This window comes from Ruditapes philippinarum, unplaced genomic scaffold, assembly GCF_026571515.1.
Source record: "Ruditapes philippinarum isolate M1 unplaced genomic scaffold, ASM2657151v2 ctg3966_1_1_1_1, whole genome shotgun sequence".
NCBI classification, from domain to species: domain Eukaryota; kingdom Metazoa; phylum Mollusca; class Bivalvia; order Venerida; family Veneridae; genus Ruditapes; species Ruditapes philippinarum.
The window spans coordinates 53,592-71,974 of record NW_026861245.1 but is presented as its reverse complement, the minus strand read 5'-3'; the positions used below and the strand labels follow the sequence as shown (position 1 = coordinate 71,974).

At 33.6% G+C, this 18,383-nt stretch overlaps 1 protein-coding gene across 1 annotated transcript in view; it reads left to right on the top strand.

The window, feature by feature from the left end:
• LOC132715026 (uncharacterized) overlaps window positions 1–18,383 on the top strand; it is a 73,303-nt gene that overhangs the window by 11,061 nt on the left and 43,859 nt on the right. The window contains exons 5-14 of the mRNA XM_060697997.1: window positions 216–333; window positions 1,083–1,208; window positions 2,435–2,535; window positions 4,858–4,926; window positions 6,428–6,491; window positions 9,866–9,916; window positions 11,783–12,057; window positions 12,977–13,039; window positions 16,060–16,174; window positions 17,664–17,845. Of these exons, the coding sequence (XP_060553980.1) occupies window positions 216–333; window positions 1,083–1,208; window positions 2,435–2,535; window positions 4,858–4,926; window positions 6,428–6,491; window positions 9,866–9,916; window positions 11,783–12,057; window positions 12,977–13,039; window positions 16,060–16,174; window positions 17,664–17,845 (1,164 nt within the window). The remainder of the gene's footprint in view (window positions 1–215; window positions 334–1,082; window positions 1,209–2,434; window positions 2,536–4,857; window positions 4,927–6,427; window positions 6,492–9,865; window positions 9,917–11,782; window positions 12,058–12,976; window positions 13,040–16,059; window positions 16,175–17,663; window positions 17,846–18,383) is intronic.

Below are 18,383 nucleotides of genomic sequence, written 5' to 3'. Positions count from 1 at the left end.
ACCCAGTGAATTTGTGAACTTACCTTGCTTTGAATTAGGAACTGTCCCTTGTTAGTTATATGGCATTTTAATATTAAAAGAATTAGATTACTAAGCCAGCAGTGTGAAGGCCTGATCTGCCTACCTGAATGCACTGTACGCCCTAGATCTACAGTGCTGACATAGACATGTTGTTATAGCTGCTGTATGGAATAATTCTATGTTTTATATTTCAGACAAGAGGAACAACTGTGAAGTTGGATTTAAAAGATATGTGCAACACTGATAGTTACAGGGTTATGGCCATAAATCAGATTGGTTCTATGGGCTTTAGTACTCCTGTCCAAATACCAGGTAATACAGATATTTCAGAACTTGTAAAATGTTGGTTTTTCCATCTAATCCCTAGGGTACAAACAAATATTTACAGTTACAATAATGTAAATGTGTGGATGATAAGCTTAATGTGTTAATCATTCTTGTGAATGGTAGTGCACCTTGAAGCTCTAATGGTAAGAGTTTGTTTGTACTGCCGGAAACATTTGCTGATTTCTGGATAACATCTTTTATTAAATCTTTGATTGTATCTTTATTGCGTAAGTTCTTTCAAATCATTTTGTTACCTTACGATGAGGAAGATGTGGCCAAGCCATGTCTCCCTCCCAACAAGGAATCTTAAATAAGTTTTTTCACACCATGTGTAGTTAACCTGCTTGTAACAGTTTGAAAGAAGTTTCACCCTTCTGATGCAGAAAAGGAAATGACGGAAGATGTTTTTATGGCTAATTATGTTGTTGAGTTTGCTTTAAAAGAAAAAAAGAGGTTCATTGGAACAGGATGTTACTATACTGTAGAAAATCTTGGTTTGCATTGAGTTTGAGCCTTATTACTGGTCAAAAATTCATACCCTAGTTTGAAAAAGGTTGTATAACTTAAGGGTAAATTGAAATCTTTTTGGGATGTAATCTTGAATATTGCTAGTCATTATGGTAATTCAATGTTTTCATTTTATTGTACATCCTAAGTTTTGTTAACTCATACACCTAACAAATTATCCCGGCCACAAATATAATTCCTACATACATTTTACTTTATAATTACAGCAATGCCTGCACCTGGACTAGTTAGCAATATTAGCTTTGTTGGTAATGGTGTGTATTACTATGTTAATAAAGATAACAAGGACCAGTCTATGTTTATGGCAATTCTGCAATGGGATCCTCCAGTAGGTCAGTATGCTAAGTCATGGTATAGAAGATACAGAACAACTTACTTCATAGTTACAACCAGAACAATGTATCGTCTTGCATTATTCTATATCTATAATAACAGACTCAGTAGTAAAATATATATCTATAGATATCTTAGATTAATTAGTATATTGAACACATTTTTACTACAAGTCCTCAGAATTGCCAAGATTTGCTGGGAAGGTAAGTCTTGACTGGAAGGTAACATGTATTGGTGTTTAAGGTCATTTAGTTTAACAGGTCAAGGTCACTGTAATTTTAACATTCAAAGTCAAAACCGTCCAATATCCTTGTAGGGTTTCTTGTATTTATCTGAATAAATCTGCTCATGCGATCATTTCAAACCACAAACAGCCTGCATTGATACTTATAGAATACACTGCTATTCAGTCAGTACATATTTTTGTTCTTTCCTAAAAATGATGAATGTTTATATCCAGATTGAATTTATAGTGATATTAAGTGTTGTATAAAGGATGAAAATGTTTTTGGCCTAGCTTTAATGTACAAGTATCTAGAAGAAGGCCATTATTCATTTAGTGGTCAGTTGATTATAGGTCAAGGTCATTGTGACATCCAGAAAAGCTTGTCAGACCAATAACTAGTGTTGTTTTAAGCAAGTTTATGTGGACAGTTTACTTTGGAGTGGTCAACTAGGCAAAAGTAAAGCTTGTCCCTAATAAAATGTTTGTGCCTACATACCGAAGATTTAATGGACATGATTGGTAGACCTTAGTTAACGTAACATGACTAATTTGTTGCCATTAGGGGGAATATATATATCACAAATATCTCTTGTCAATTACAATTGTACCAGTATATCTTTAGACATTAAAAAATGAGTGTAGTTTCAATACTGAATTGAACAAGTTTTTTTTAAATTATATTATGTGAGGCTCTGGCTAGCATAATATTATTTTATTCAACAAGTTCAATAAATTCAGTATTGAATCATTACGAATATTATATTCTATTTACCACATAACCAACATAAGAACTGTTTATGGTGAAAATAATCCTTTGTTGTTATTGACGCACCTATACTGTAACGCTAAACATTTAGCGTGTCTTTACACTATGTTTGTATAACACAAATGACGTCACGTCAAAACATATTCACGGTCATTAAATATATTTTTTTTATGGAGTGGCAAAAGAGGCACGGGTATGTGATAAAGTATTTCATCATGATCTGTCTATTATAGGTTGGCAAGATTCAGAAATATTGCGTTATCGTTGGAACCCGATGGTCAAACGTTACTGCGATGATATGAGTCAAGACAGTCTACCACTGTTCACAATTATGGTATATACCTTATGGAGTACTTTTATTGATCAATGACCAGTGTAAAAATGATACTTGTAGCTTCATAAATAATTTGAGAACTTGTCTTACCAGTACTTAGTTTAAACTGAATTATTTTTATACCCCCAAAAACGAAGTTTGGGGGGGTATATAGGAGTCACCCGGTGGTCGGTTGGTCGGTCGGTCGGTCGGTCGGTCGGGCGGTCGGTCGGTCGGTCCAGACGTCCGTTGCATTTTCCTTGTCCGGACCATAACTTGAAGACTAATGGTTGGAATTCAATATAACTACATACAATGGTCAAGCACATTGAGAGGAAGTGCAGTGCACAAGAACCATAACTCTATCTTGACTAATTACAGAGTTATTGCCCTTTGTTACTTTTCCTTGTCCGGGGCATAACTTTTGAAAACTACTGGTTGGAATTCAAAACAACTTCATACAATTGTCAAACACAATAAGGGGAAGTGCAGTGCACAAGAACCATAACTCTATCTAAAGTAATTACAGAGTTATTGCCCTTTGTTATTTTTCCATTGCTTTCTTTTTGTCCGGACCATAACTTGAAGACTAATGGTTGGAATTCAATATAACTACATACAATGGTCAAGCACATTGAGAGGAAGTGCAGTGCACAAGAAACCATAACTCTATCTTGACTAATTACAGAGTTATTGCCCTTTGTTACTTTTCCTTGTCCGGGGCATAACTTGAACACTACTGGTTGGAATTCAAAAACAAATTCATACAATTGTCAAACACAATAAGGGGAAGTGCAGTGCACAAGAACCAATAACTCTATCTAAAGTAATTACAGAGTTATTGCCCTTTGTTACTTTTCCATTGCTTTCTTTTGTCCGGACCATAACTTGAAGACTAATGGTTGGAATTCAATATAACTACATACAATGGTCAAGCACATTGAGAGGAAGTGCAGTGCACAAGAACCATAACTCTGTCTTGACTAATTACAGAGTTATTGCCCTTTGTTACTTTTCCTTGTCCGGGGCATAACTTGAAAATGACTGGTTGGAATTTAAAACAACTTCATACAATTGTCAAACACAGTAAGGGGAAGTGCAGTGCATAAGAACCATAACTCTATCTAAAGTAATTACAGAGTTATTGCCCTTTTGTTACTTTTCCATTGCTTTCTTTTGTCCGGAGTATAACTTGAAGACTAATTGTTGGAATTCATTATAACTTCATACAATGGTCAAGCACATTGAGAGGAAGTGCAGTGCACAAGAACCATAACTCCATCTTGACTAATTACAGAGTTACTGCCCTTTGTTACTTTTTCATTGCTTTTTTTTGTCCGGAGCATAACTTGAAGACTAATGGTTGGAATTCAATATAACTTCATACAATGGTCAAGCACATTGAGAGGAAGTGCAGTGCACAAGAACCATAACTCTATCTTGACAAATTACAGAGTTATTGCCCTTTGTTACTTTTCCTTGTCCAGAGCATAACTTTGAAAAACTACTGTTTGGGAATTCAATACAACTTTATATACAGTTGTCAAGGACATTAAAAGGAAGTGTAGTGCATAAGAGCCATAACTCCATTTTGACAAAAATACAGAGTTACTGCCCTTTGATACTTTTCCTTGTCTGGAGCATAACTTAAAACGTACTGGTTGAAATTCAAAACAACTTCATACAATGGTCAAGCACAAAAAGAGGGAGGAAGTGCAGTGCACAAGAACTATAACTCCAACTCCAGTATTATAGAGTTATTGCCCTTTGTTCCTTTTCTTTGTATTTCTGGACTTATTACAGATTAATTCAATAAAACTTCTTCAATGGTCAACCACATTGAAAGGAAATGCAAATATACAAGAACCACAACTATCTTTAATTGCCCACAACCATAACTCTATATTTCAATTCTTTTACAAGGTATTCTGTTACTAGTAACATCCTCATTTCCGAAGCAGTCTTGTGGGGGTATTAATCACATTTAGTGATAGTTCTAGTTTTGGATTGTATAGAGAGCTGTAAGCTTATTGACTCACTTTTGAATGATTTCTAGAACCAACCAGTATTGAGCAATGAGTGTAAAGTTTCTTGCTCAAGGAAACAACAGCTTGCTCCTGACGGGGATTGAACCCATATGACTGTTGATCGTTAGATAACTAGTCTGATATATAAACCACTACGCCATACCACCACTAAGTACTCAAGGGTATCAAGTCAATATTGTTTCAGTGACTATGAGTATAAAGAAACAACATTTATTAAAAATTACTCTTCCTTGCTAAACCATGTCTCACTTTAAAGATAGACTTAGCTTACAGTTTATATATTTTTTATTGACAGAAAAACCGGTCAAGACATATTTTGATTAAAATGGCAAGCAACTCCATAAATTGTGTTTTTACTACACAGGTAAGCAATACATACATTACGGTATTTTCATTAATTTTTATTCAAGGATAAGTAAATGCATATCTTGATATACCCAAAAATGATAATGGACAGTTCCAAAAATGGAAGCTGGACAAGTCCATTTAAGAAATTTCAGCAGGTTAAGGATTAAAAAGATAAGGTTGACGGGTTGATATTTCAAGATTAACCTTGCTGTATTTGTATAATGGATATCCCTACTAAGATTGGAACTTTCTATTGGTTTTAAGGGGTTACAGTATCAAACTAGGAATGTGTAAATACTGTGTATCAGGTCATTTTTGCCTAAAACAAAATTTGCAATTTTGGCAGTGATCTAAACTTTGCAAATCTTAATTTTAGCGATTTTGTTATGCTCCCCGAAAAATTTCGGAGGAGCATATAGTCACCGCCTTGTCCATCCGTCTGTCCGTGCGTCCGCTTTTCTTGTCCGGGACGTAACTTTGAAACAACAAGAGGTATCAACATGAAACTTTGTAGGTAGATAGATCTCACTGAGTAGGTGTGCAGTGCACAAGAACTGTAACTCTGTCTGTCTAATTTTTTAATATTTCCCCTTTGTTTATTTTCACACTTTGAACTTTGTCCAGGACATAACTCTAAAACTATATTAGGTATCAACATGAAACTTTGTAGGTAGATAGATCTCATTAAGTAGGTTTGCAGTGCACAAGAACCGTTACTCTGTCTTGCCTAATTTTGGAGTTATTGCCCTTTGTTCATTTTGACACTTTGAACTTTGTCCGGGACATTACTCTAAAATAATAAGAGATATCAACATGAAACTTTGTAGATAGATATGTCTCATTGGGTAGAAGTGCAGTGCTAAAGAATCATAACTCTGTCTTGCCTTATTTTGAAGTTATTGCTCTTTGTTTATTTTTACTTTTTGACTTTTGTCTATATAACTCTAAAACTATTAGAGTTATCAACATGAAACGTTGTAGGTAGATAGATATCATTGGATAGAACTGCAATGCTTAAAGAACCTAAACAAAGCCTTGTCTAATTTTAGAGTTATTGCCCTTTGTTCATTTTACACTTTGAATTTTACCCGGGACATAACTCTGAAACTATAAGAGATATCATCAGGAAACTTCATAGATAGAAAGATGTCATTGAATAGAAGTGCAGTGCAAAAAAACATAACTCCGCCTTGCCTAATTTTGGAGTTTTTGCCCTTTGTTTATTTTTACTTTCTACTTTTGTTAGGGACATAACTCTAAAACTATTAGAGATATCAACATGAAACTTTGTAGGTAGATAGATATCATTGGATAGAACTGCAATGCTTAAAGAACCTAAAAAAAGCCTTATCTAATTTTGGAGTTATTGCCCTTTGTTCATGTTTTTCAAAGTTAAAATTTTTTCTTTATTTTGGATAAAAATTTAAAGCTTCAGTTATGTTTAAATGGTCAGATACCATTTATGCCAAAAGTGTTGGGAAAAAAAAAACCTATTGTTTTCTCTATTTTGTATACAGGTGCAAGCTGTATCAAAATGTAACAAAAATGGGCCATGGACAGACTTTGTAGTTGATCTTAGAAGTAAGTTTATAATGATGACCTCCATGAGAGCATTTATTGGTGCATTGTTGATTAATGAGTTCTGAAGGAAGGGTTAAGTAAACAGTTATTTCATGGGTCTTTGTGGAACAGTCAAAACTGTTGCACGAGGTATCAGAGATGATATTTGGACTGTTGCCAGCGGCCTAGTTCCAAACATCATTTCTTATACTGAGGGACAACAGGTTCCTGTTCCACAAACACCCATGAAATAACTGTTTTATTACCTAATACACAATGTCATACACTATAATATAAATTGCAGCAACATACTAATAATATTTTTTTACAAGTGTTTAAAGCAGCACCCAGATTCATGCTAATTTTCTTGAAAATTTTGAAAAATTATTTGAATGTGTAATATTGTGAAGTAACCAAAAGGAAGCAATTTACACATTTTCAATGGCACTTACAAACCATGCAAATAACCAAAAAGTGGTTGAAGTATGCATAAATAGCCCTTACTGCGTTAGTAACGCAGTAGAAATGTAATTGCAAATACTGAAAAATCAGTCATAATCTCACAAAATATGTAAAATATTACTTGAATCTTGAAATGTTTTACTTTTCCTGACATCTTAGTACATTTTCTCAAGTTTGGTTTTATTGAAATATTTTGACTCATCTGGAGGCATGTAGTGACAAGTAAATCCTACGTTTGATTTTCAAAAAAAAAAAAAACACTACCATACATTGAATGGAAATACCTGATGACATAGGTGACAAAAACAGTAAAAAAAGATGACCAGTCAACATGCACAGGATTTCAGAGGTTCAATTAAACAGTTGTAAATAAGGAATAAGTATGTATAGAAGGCATTAGGTAATAAAATAGATTATTGATATTCAGAAGCAATGATCATTTTAAGTTAAAAATATACACTGCTATATAATACAAAACTTAACTAGTATCTGGGAGAAATTTCCTGGTGCCAAAATAAAATATTTAAGAGTATATAATTTTGTCAAATCATAAATTGAAAGTAAAAAAGGCCTTTTTGGAGGGTTCTTTCAAATGTTTAAAAAAAAAATTTTCTTACTTAACTTTTTTACCAGGTTTTCAATTAGTTTGTATGGATTAAACATGCGTAAGTCTTCCTGTGTGAAACACATACATATTGGCATAAAGTTTTCACAAGCATTATGCAGCTCGGATCAAAAATTAGACATCAAATATGACTTTATACATGTACAAGCTTACTGTTGCATAAATATGACTATATACATGTACAAACTTACTCTTGCATAAATATGACTATATACATGTACAAGCTTACTGTTGCATAAATATGACTATATACATGTTACAAGCTTACCTCATGCATAAATTGACTATATTACATTGTACAAGCTTACTCATTTGCATAAAATGTGACTATATACATGTACAAATCTTACATCTTGCAAAATATGGACTAATATACATGGTACAAACTTATGTTGCAATAAATAATGTAACTATATACATGTACAAAACTTACTCTTGCATAAATATGACTATATACAGTGTACAAACTTACTCTTGCATAAATTTACCTATACATGTACAGACTTACTCTTGCATAAATTATGACTAATAATACATGTACATCTTACTCATGGCATAAATATGACTATATACATGTACAAGCTTACTCTTGCATAAATATGACTATATACATGTACAAACTTACTCTTGCATAAATATGACTATATACATGTACAAACTTACTCTTGCATAAATATGACTATATACATGTACAAACTTACTCTTGCATAAATATGACTATATACATGTACAAACTTACTCTTGCATAAATATGACTATATACATGTACAAACTTACTCTTGCATAAATATGACTTTATACATGTACAAGCTTACTTCATAGCCATAAATATGGACATATATTCTACATGTACAAATACTTACTGTGGCCATAAATATGACTTCATGATGTACAAGCCTTACTCTTGCATAAATTATGACTATATACATGTACAGCTTACTCAATGCATAAATATGACTTGTTATCACAATGTACAAGCTTACTCTTGCATAAATGTGACATATATACATGTACAAACTTACTCTTGCATAAATATGACTATATACATGTACATGCTTACTGTTGCATAAATATGACTTTATGCATGTACAAGCTTACTCTTGCATAAATATGACTATATACATGTACAAGCTTACTCATGCATAAATATGACTATATACATGTACAAGCTTACTCTTGCATAAATGTGACTATATACATGTACATAATGAACCGCTTTTACTTTAGCATAAATATGACTATATACATGTACAAACTTACTGTTGCATAAAATATGTACTTTATGCATGTACAAGCTTACTCTTGCATACAATAATGACTATATACATGTGATGTACAAGCTTACTCATGCATAAATACTGAGTGGTATATACATGTACAAGCTTACTCCATGCATAAATATCGAATATAATACATGTACAAAACTTACTCTTGCCATAAATATGACTATATACATGTACAAAACCTTACTCATGCATAAATATGACTAGTATACATGTACAAACTTACTGTTATGTCACAATATATGACGTTTATATGCATGTACCCAAGCTTACTCTTGCATAAATATGACTATCATACATGTGATTGTACAAACTATGACTCATGCATAAATATGGACTATATACATGTACAAGCTTACTCATGCTTACCAAATATGACTATTATACATGTACAAGCTTACTCATGCATAAATATGAGCTATGTATACATGTACAAAACTTACTCTTGCATAAATATGACTAATATATACATGTACAAACTTACTTTGCAATAATATGAACTATATACATGATACACAACTTACTCATGCATAAATGTGACTATATACATGTACAAGCTTACTCTTGCATAAATATGACTATATACATGTACAAACTTACTCATGCATAAATATGACTATATACATGTACAAACTTACTGTTGCACAAATATGACTTTATGCATGTACAAGCTTACTCTTGCATAAATATGACTATATACATGTACAAACTTACTCTTGCATAAATATGACTATATACATGTACATGCTTACTGTTGCATAAATATGACTATATACATGTACAAGCTTACTCTTGCATAAATGTGACTATATACATGTACAAACTTACTCTTGCATAAATATGACTATATACATGTACAAGCTTACTCATGCATAAATATGACTATATACATGTACAAGCTTACTCATGCATTGAAGAATAGTGACCTTTTCTAGCATGACCTTTCTCAAGGTCCTCTTCTTTAATTAATTAGACTGTCTAGATTGTTTATATATACAAATGTTAAAGATGATTAATTATTACAGACTGCAGTGCTATCACAGGATATAAATGTCATCAGGATGGGCAGGATGGTTGTAAGTATTGTTTTAACATTATTCTCTAATATTAAAATTTGCAAAACACACTAAAAGAACTCAACCGAGGTCAAAAAAGCCTAAAAACATAATCTTTTATATTAGCTACAGAACAGAAATGTACAGATATGAATTTTTTCCTGTTTTTATGGATTTGTTCTGTTATTGTGATGGATTTTTACCATTATTATAACAGATTTGTCTTGATATGAATTTGTCCTGTTATAATAATGTACTTTGACCTGTTTTTATTCCCCAAGATGGATATTGTTTTGGCATCAATGTCGTTTCCCTGCTAGTTCTCTGCAACTACTGGCTGCAATTCAACAAAATTTTATGGGCACCATCAATACCAAGAGGATATGCATATTTCGTTGCCTTGTTTCAGTCCGACCTCTTAACACAGAGTTATGGCCCTTGATTATGTATAAAGAGCAATAATCGTTTACGCGCTACTTCTCTGCAACAACTGGCAGGAATTCAAAGAAACTTCATGGGAACCATCAATACCAAGAGGAGATGCATATATCCTTGCCTTTTCAGGTCAGACCCTTCAACACTGAGTTATGGTCCGTGATTTGTTATACATTATGCATATAGAGCAAAAATTGTTTTCGTGCTTTTTCTCTGCAACTACTCGCAGGACTTCAACAAAACTTTATTTGAACCTTCAATACCAAGACAAGATGCTTTTTCTGGTCAGACGCTTCTACACAGTATTTTGACTACTGGTTTTGCTCTTGATTAGTTATGCAGTATAAATATAGAGCAATAATCATTTCCCCGCTATTTCTTTGCAACTACTTGCTGGAATTTAACAGAACTCACAGTTAGAAACCATCAGTTCTAAGAGGAAATGCACATATCATCGCTTCAGACCCTTTAATGCAGAGTTTTATATCATCCTAGATAAGTTACATGAATGTTGTATGCATATAGAGCAATATTACTACATGTATTTCTTTGCAACTGCTGGATTGACTTCAACAAAACTTTATGGGAACCGTCAATGCACAAAGGCAATTTGCATCTCATTAGCATGTCGAGATAATACTCTTTAACACAGAGTTATGGCCTCTGTTATTAACTTGTTGCCCTGAATTTTTATTGTTTATTTATGTTATGATAAATATGTAGATGAAGCCTTGTATCTCCAGTTGTTGTGTTAGTAATAACCAGTACTCGGAAGGGATATAAATTCAACGAATTTGCTTGTTACCATGGACTTGTCCTGTTCTTCTGTTATTATTATGGATTTGTCCTGTTATTATTATGGATTTGTCCTGTTATAACAGTTATTATAATGGATTTTCCCATATGTCTTGAATTACATGTACATGTAGATATAATTATTTCTAGAAAAACATCTATTTATCATTGTATTTGTTTAAAATGCTTTCTAAGTAATAGAAAGAGCATCGAAACACGAGGCTACCTGATTTGTACGAGGGGTCGTAGCCGAGTATTAATCAGATTGCTGAGTGTTTTGATGTTCTTTCTTTTTTATATCATAGTCAAACATAAAAACATGTTCCCTGTTGTCACAAAAAAGTAACCAATGGACGAGCATCTGAATATCTGTCGCTTTCACTCTCTCTGCTGCCCCAATATGTAAACCCCAGCAAAAATGAACCAATCAATGAGCATGCTCTGGAGTGCTGGTAACTAATACCTGCACTCCTTATAATGCACTGTGCATGTATATGTATACGATTTAACTCTGACACATTTTCAACAGAAAGGTCTCCAAACTATGATACAAGATGCAGATAAAAAAAACCTTATATCTATATTTTCACATGCAAGTTTGAGTTGTATAGAAATGCAAGTTTGAGTTGTATAGAAATATAATCTATTTGCTTACAGCTGACCCCCCTGGACCTGTACAAAATGTCACGTTAAATGTCACGTCTTCACCTGTTCTTGTGCTGATGCAGATGAACCCTAACCCATTCATTATCAACCAGTATACAAACAGTCCATTATTGATAAATCTACATGTAAAATGGAAGCCACCGTTTGATATGGGAACTTCAGGAATTATTGATCACTACACAATCAGGTCGGGTGTTGCAAAGACTAATCAATACCTGGTACCACCATCTTTCATTGGTACTCCACATGAAATAAAGGTTTCCAAGGTAATATTTCAGTTGCCAATGTTTAAACAGAATGAGAGATAATATTCTGTATCTTTTTTCATCTTTGAGGGAAAAAAATCATACCGGCAATAATCCCTATCATTAACTTAGGACCATTATTTGAACTGAAAAATGGGAAAACTTGCATAAAAAGTGTTTGAATTTTGACATTGAATGTCTTCATGGACCCTGTAGTGCCACAACTAGAAAAATCTGGAGATAAGTATCTCATGTGACCAAAAGTGACATTTGTTTCAGTGAAATATGCTCTTGTTATTTTTAAAAAGAAATTCTTTTATGTATATATGTATATGGTACTTTTTATATCCATTTGTCTGTCTGTCTGTCTGTCTACACCCCAACTTAGACAACATTCCTGTCTGGACTGTAACATTGTCATGCATTGAAGGATTTAAAATAATCTATGTCTACAAAATCAAGAGGATGTGTTGTGTCACATACCCATGTCCCTACCTCCAAGGTCATGGTCACATTTTTAGTTTAAATGTACTCATTTTCACAAGAAGAGTTTGAAGGTGCATATTTAGTGTCAGATCTGTAAATTTGTCATGCATTTAAAGATTTTTGAATAAGGAGGCACAAATGTCTACCACATCATTATGTTGTATCACATATAAGACCAATGTCCCTACCTCAAAGGTCAAAGTTACTTTTGCAGTTTGAAGGATCACATTCTCACAATTACAGTTTAAGTTATTTTTGTATGTTAAACATAATAAATAAATATTAAAAAAAAACCTTAAGTAATATAGAATATTAAGATTAAAATTAAAAGTTAAAAAATTCTTCTTTGCTCTATGACAGCAGAATTTTACTTGTTTTGTCAATGGTTTCTGTACTGATCAGGGGAAGTAACCAGTGTGGTGAGTTAAATATTTTACAACATTATTTGTTTCAGGATATCCATGATTTGTCATTTCCAATTCCAACACAAAATATTCCCTACACATTTGGAATACAGGTAAATCTCATGCTTGTCTCTTAAGGTAGACCATGGGTGATGCATCACCTCCACTTTGAAGAGTATTCAAATAGGCTTAAATCACTTGTCACCTGAATGTTACTATTTGTTTCATAACAATGAGCAATAGGAAAACATTTTTCATAATGATGATATATAGATTATTTAGAGTTTCCTCATTTCTGAAAAAAAAGTCATTCTAAAAGCAAAGTTTTTATTCAGAAATATATCCATAACTCATAAACCACACAGTAAATTCTAAGTTTTGCATACAGGCGACCTTTATAACTGTCCTATATGCAAGGCCGTCGTTGATGGTCCGGCCCAATATTTTGTTAAAAAAATGAGTAAAAAAAAAAAAAACATGCATCGCTGATAAGCAATTTGACACTTGACTGGCCCCTTATGCAATGTGCAGTTATATACAAACTTGACGTGAAGAAACAACTGGACACTGTTAATTGACCAGGTATATGTAGGAGTCCTACGAAGTCAAGTGTTAAGTTATCTTAATTGGCATTAATTGACATCGACGTGGCTTAGGACAGACTGGACAGTATATATACACATACATTGTATATTATATGTTTATTTAAAATATAACATCACCATTCTCAAAAAATTACTTCAGTTCACATACAAGTATCTTATTATGAATAGCTAAAAAAATTAAGATAGCAAACTATCATTATGTGTGACACAATTCCATCGGAACCAAATCAACCAAAGTCATTTTCGTTTCGAAAACGAACATTTGGTGAGTACATTTTTTCATCAATGCTACTGTATATATATTATGATATAACAAAAAAAAAAAAAAAAAAAAAAACAGTGCATGAGATTTGCAATAAGCATTATGACCATCTTAAACTAGTATGCCTGAATTCTCCAAGAACTTGATAAAATTTTATTGATTGTATACTGGCATGCAATCGATCTTGCCATGGCCAGTGTTAAAGAGAGATTTGACCAACCGGGATATCCCGGAGGATTTTAAAACGTACTAAGGTCGCACAACCTTTGAAGACCGAGTACACTAGAGAACTTTGTTTTGTTTGAAATTCCTATGGTAACGACATTAACCGAGACATCTTAGAGGTGCAGCTAAGGCCTTACCTTCTACGTTCACATTTTGACACATCAGAAAATAGTACTGTTACTCTACCTGACGTTTTGAAATTTGTGTCAGAACAGTCAGTGCTAAAACGAGCACTGTTCTCTGAGGTTGTTGTGTTGTTTAATATTTTGTTAGAAATGCCTGCTACTAATGCTACAAGTGAAAGGACATTCTTGGCGCTCAGAAGAAGTAAGACATACCTGAGATCGACAATGTCTCAAGTACGTTTGAACAATCTAATGGTTTAAAATATTCATAAGTACAGGACAGATTCACTTAACTAACGTGTTATTGCTGATGAGTTCATTACCACCAGAGAACGATGGCAATGTGTTTTGGGAAAATTTACATAAAATGAATCTCTGTGTTGTGTAAGATTATTGTGAACAAAATACAAGTTACTGCTAAACAGAAAGTGGTTATTCTTCCATCATGTCATCGATTGATATTTAAGCCTATACCATTGTGTGATTTATGTTAAACAATAATCCACTTAGCTGTAATATTTCTTGTATTTGTTTATTTATATTTATCAGATAAAAATGCATCTAAAGAATTATAACATCAGTTATTTTTCATTTGCCAAATTTCAATTACATGTACTGTATTCATTTTTATGTACACCTGTCCATCCGTTATGCTAACCTTAAATTTCACCCTTAAACTTACGGCGCACTTAAAAATGTAAAAAATCGTTGACATATATTTACTATAACATGTACTAGCGGCAGGCTGTAAACTGTGCCAAATATACGGGAAAACGCCCCTGAGAGCATCCTAAAATAAAAAAATTTCCGGGGGAGCATGCCCCCCCCCCCCCCCCCCCCCCCCTACATCCTAGATTTTGGCTGCTCAAACCAACAAGTTGGCCGCACCAATCACAAATCATGGCGACGGGCCTGATATGTTGTCAATTTTACAGTTCCTTATAGTGCCTATTACCCATGGTCTACTTTAACAAAATTTTTAATCTTTCTATGCGGATTTGATTAAAAATTTTAGAAGCTATTTGCAGTTGTATGATAGTTTTAAATTTTGCATACAGGTGACCTTTAAGACATATAACTGTCCTATGTTGTTAATTTTACAGTTCCTTATAGTACCCATTACCCATGGTCTACCTTAACAGAATTTTAAATCTTTCGATGCAGATTTGATTTAAAATTTTAGAAGATATTTGCAATTGTATGATAGTTATGTTGTTTCTGTGCTGTGAAATTATGAACATAAGTTAATCTCAAGAGTGTTTTGGATCGTTGCAGTATAATTATTCGGGAAGAAGAGAGGATAATTATGTTGTATCCTGTGGATCTATTTGTCTCTCTTAGTTGACCTTATTCTTTCTTTTCCGTATTTCAAAAAAGCTTCATCTTCTAAAAAAACATCTTTATCATTAGGTAGATTTTTATCAAACTCTTCAAGAAAGATCATTAAAAATGTTCCTGTCTATTGTACAAAATCATCACCAGAGCTTAGTTTTCAACGATATCTCCATAACCATGGGGAAAATTTTAGGCAAGTCATCAGAAATGATCATTAGGTAGTCCTTTACTACAATTGTTCCCATCTACTGAACAAGATGGTCACCAAAACTAAAAATAGTAGTCAAAGCTGTAATCAATATCTCCTAACCGCAACCATCGGGTACATTAGATTTTGATGAAACTTTATGGGAATGACATTCATGTGGTCCTTTACAACAAAAAAAAATGTCAAAATCTTTTCAGTCTGCTGTTAAGTAACCATTAGAGCTAAACATCTTCTCCTCCATAGTGTGTTAGATTTTTAGGACAGGCCTTTATAACAGCTTCTTGAAAGTTTAACATTACATTGGAACTTATGTGAGATCCATGTAAAGATGGTGATAAGCATTCATACTAAGATGTTGTATATTTTTATCAAGGTGCGAGCTGTAGGTCCATACCAGGAAGTACCAGAAAATGACTGGGGAGTACTTCGTATGCGTACAATTGATGTCCGCAGGAGTGATTCGGCGATAGGCCCCTTCATGAAGGAAGGTTTGTTTCACAAAACATTTTTTTTGTTTGTTTTTCGTCCCAATACTTATCCACTAAAAACAAAGCTTTCACTTACCCACTACAATCAAAGCTACCAACAATGTTATTGGCCAAAGAAACAAGTATTAATTTAGCTCAAGTACTTGTACATAATAAAAGGGTTTTCTGCTTGAATGATTTTTATGCTCCCCGAAAAATTTCGGGGCAGCATATAGTTGCCGCCTTGTCCTTCCGTCCGTCTTTCCGTCCGTCCGTCCCCTTTTATTGTCCGAAACATAACTTTGAAACAACAAGAGGTATCAGCATGAAACTTTGTAGGTAGATAGATCTCATTGAGTAGGTGTGCAGTGCGCAAGAACCGTAACTCTTCCTTGCCTAATTTTTGAATTATTCCCCTTTGTTTATTTTTACACTTTGAACTTTGTCCGAGACATAACTCTAAAAGTATAAGAGGTATCAACATGAAACTTTGTAGGTAGATAGATGTCATTGAGTAGGTGTGCAGTGCACAAGAATCGTAACTCTGCCTTGCCTAGTTTTTGAATTATCCCCCTTTGTTTATTTTACACTTTGAAATTTGTCCGGTACATAACTCTAAAACTATAACAGATATCAACATGAAACTTTGTAGGTAGATAGATCTCATTGAGTGGAAGTGGAGTGCTTAAGAATCATTACTCTGCCTTGCCTAATTTTTGAACTATCCCTCTTTGTTTATTTTACACTTTGAAATTTGTCCTGGACATAACTCTAAAACTATAAGAGATATCAACATGAAACTTTGCAGGTAGATAGATCTCATTGAGTAGGTGTGCAGTGCACAAGAACCATAACTCTGCCTTGCCTAATTTTTGAATTATCCCCCTTTGTTTATTTTACACTTTGAACTTTGTCCAGGACATAACTCTAAAACTATAATAGGTATCAACATGAAACTTTGTAGGTAGATAGATATCATTGAGTAGGTGTGCAGTGAACAAGAATCTTAACTCTGCCTTGCCTAATTTTGAATTATCCCCCTTTGTTTATTTTTTTACACTTTGAACTTTGTCTGGGACATAACTCTAAATGTATAAGAGATATCATCAAAAATTTCAGGGCAGCATATAGGACCGCCTTGTCCTTCTTTCCGTCCGTCCGTCCCCTTTTCTTGTCCAAGACATAACTTTGAAACAACAAGAGGTATCAACATGAAACTTTGTAGGTAGATAGATCTCATTGAGTAGGTGTGCAGTGCGCAAGAACCGCAGTGCAAAAAACATAACTCTGCTTTGCTTAATTTTGGAGTTTTTTGCCCTTTGTTCATTTTTTAATACTTTCCTGTGTCCAGAACCTTCTCAGGGAACAACTGGTTCTTGTTGACTGAGTTATGGCCCTTGAATAAAAAAGCATTTTGGCCCCTGAATGATTTTTTGGTTTCTCCTGCAACATGTCATTGGCTATTATGAGGTGACACATGTGATCACTTTTTGCTTTTGTTGTATATCAGGTAAAGTGTTGCTGGACGAGGCAGGCATAGTGATTTTGCATGTTAACAATTCACTACCTGTACAGTTCTTGCCAAGTCCTCCAATGGGAAACGACACAAATATAGATAGGTATGCTGTACAATGGGGACCTATGGATGGACCAGATTCCATGACAGTGGAAAATACTACCATTATACCTCTGGTTAGTAGAAAAACTTTAATTTTTTAACACAACATTTTCAAGAAAATAATTAAGCTTTTGCTATAGTCATTGTATAATGGATATTGCTGTCTTAAAACTTTACATTGATCTTAATTTTTATACTTACCAACAAGAAAACATAATATTATGGTTGCAGCCATGTCTGTCTGTCCATCAAATTCTTGTCTGGAGAATTAACTTTAAAAGTATTGAAGGAATTTGATGAAAACTTCACACAGTGATAGAAACTAAGACAGATGCAGTGTGAAATAATATCTCTCCTTGAAATTTCACACAGATATAGAGACTAGTAAGAAGTGCAGTGTAAAAGAACCATAAGTCTACAGTACTTATTTTTATGCCCCCGCCATGTAATGGCCGGGGCATATAGTGTTACCCTGTTCCGTCCTTCCCTCATTCCGTCATTCTGTCATTCCGTCATCATCAGTTTCCGTTCATTATCTTAGTAACCGTTGCACATATTCAACTCAAATTTGACATATGGATATGTCATGAGAAAATACAGGTCAAGTTCGAA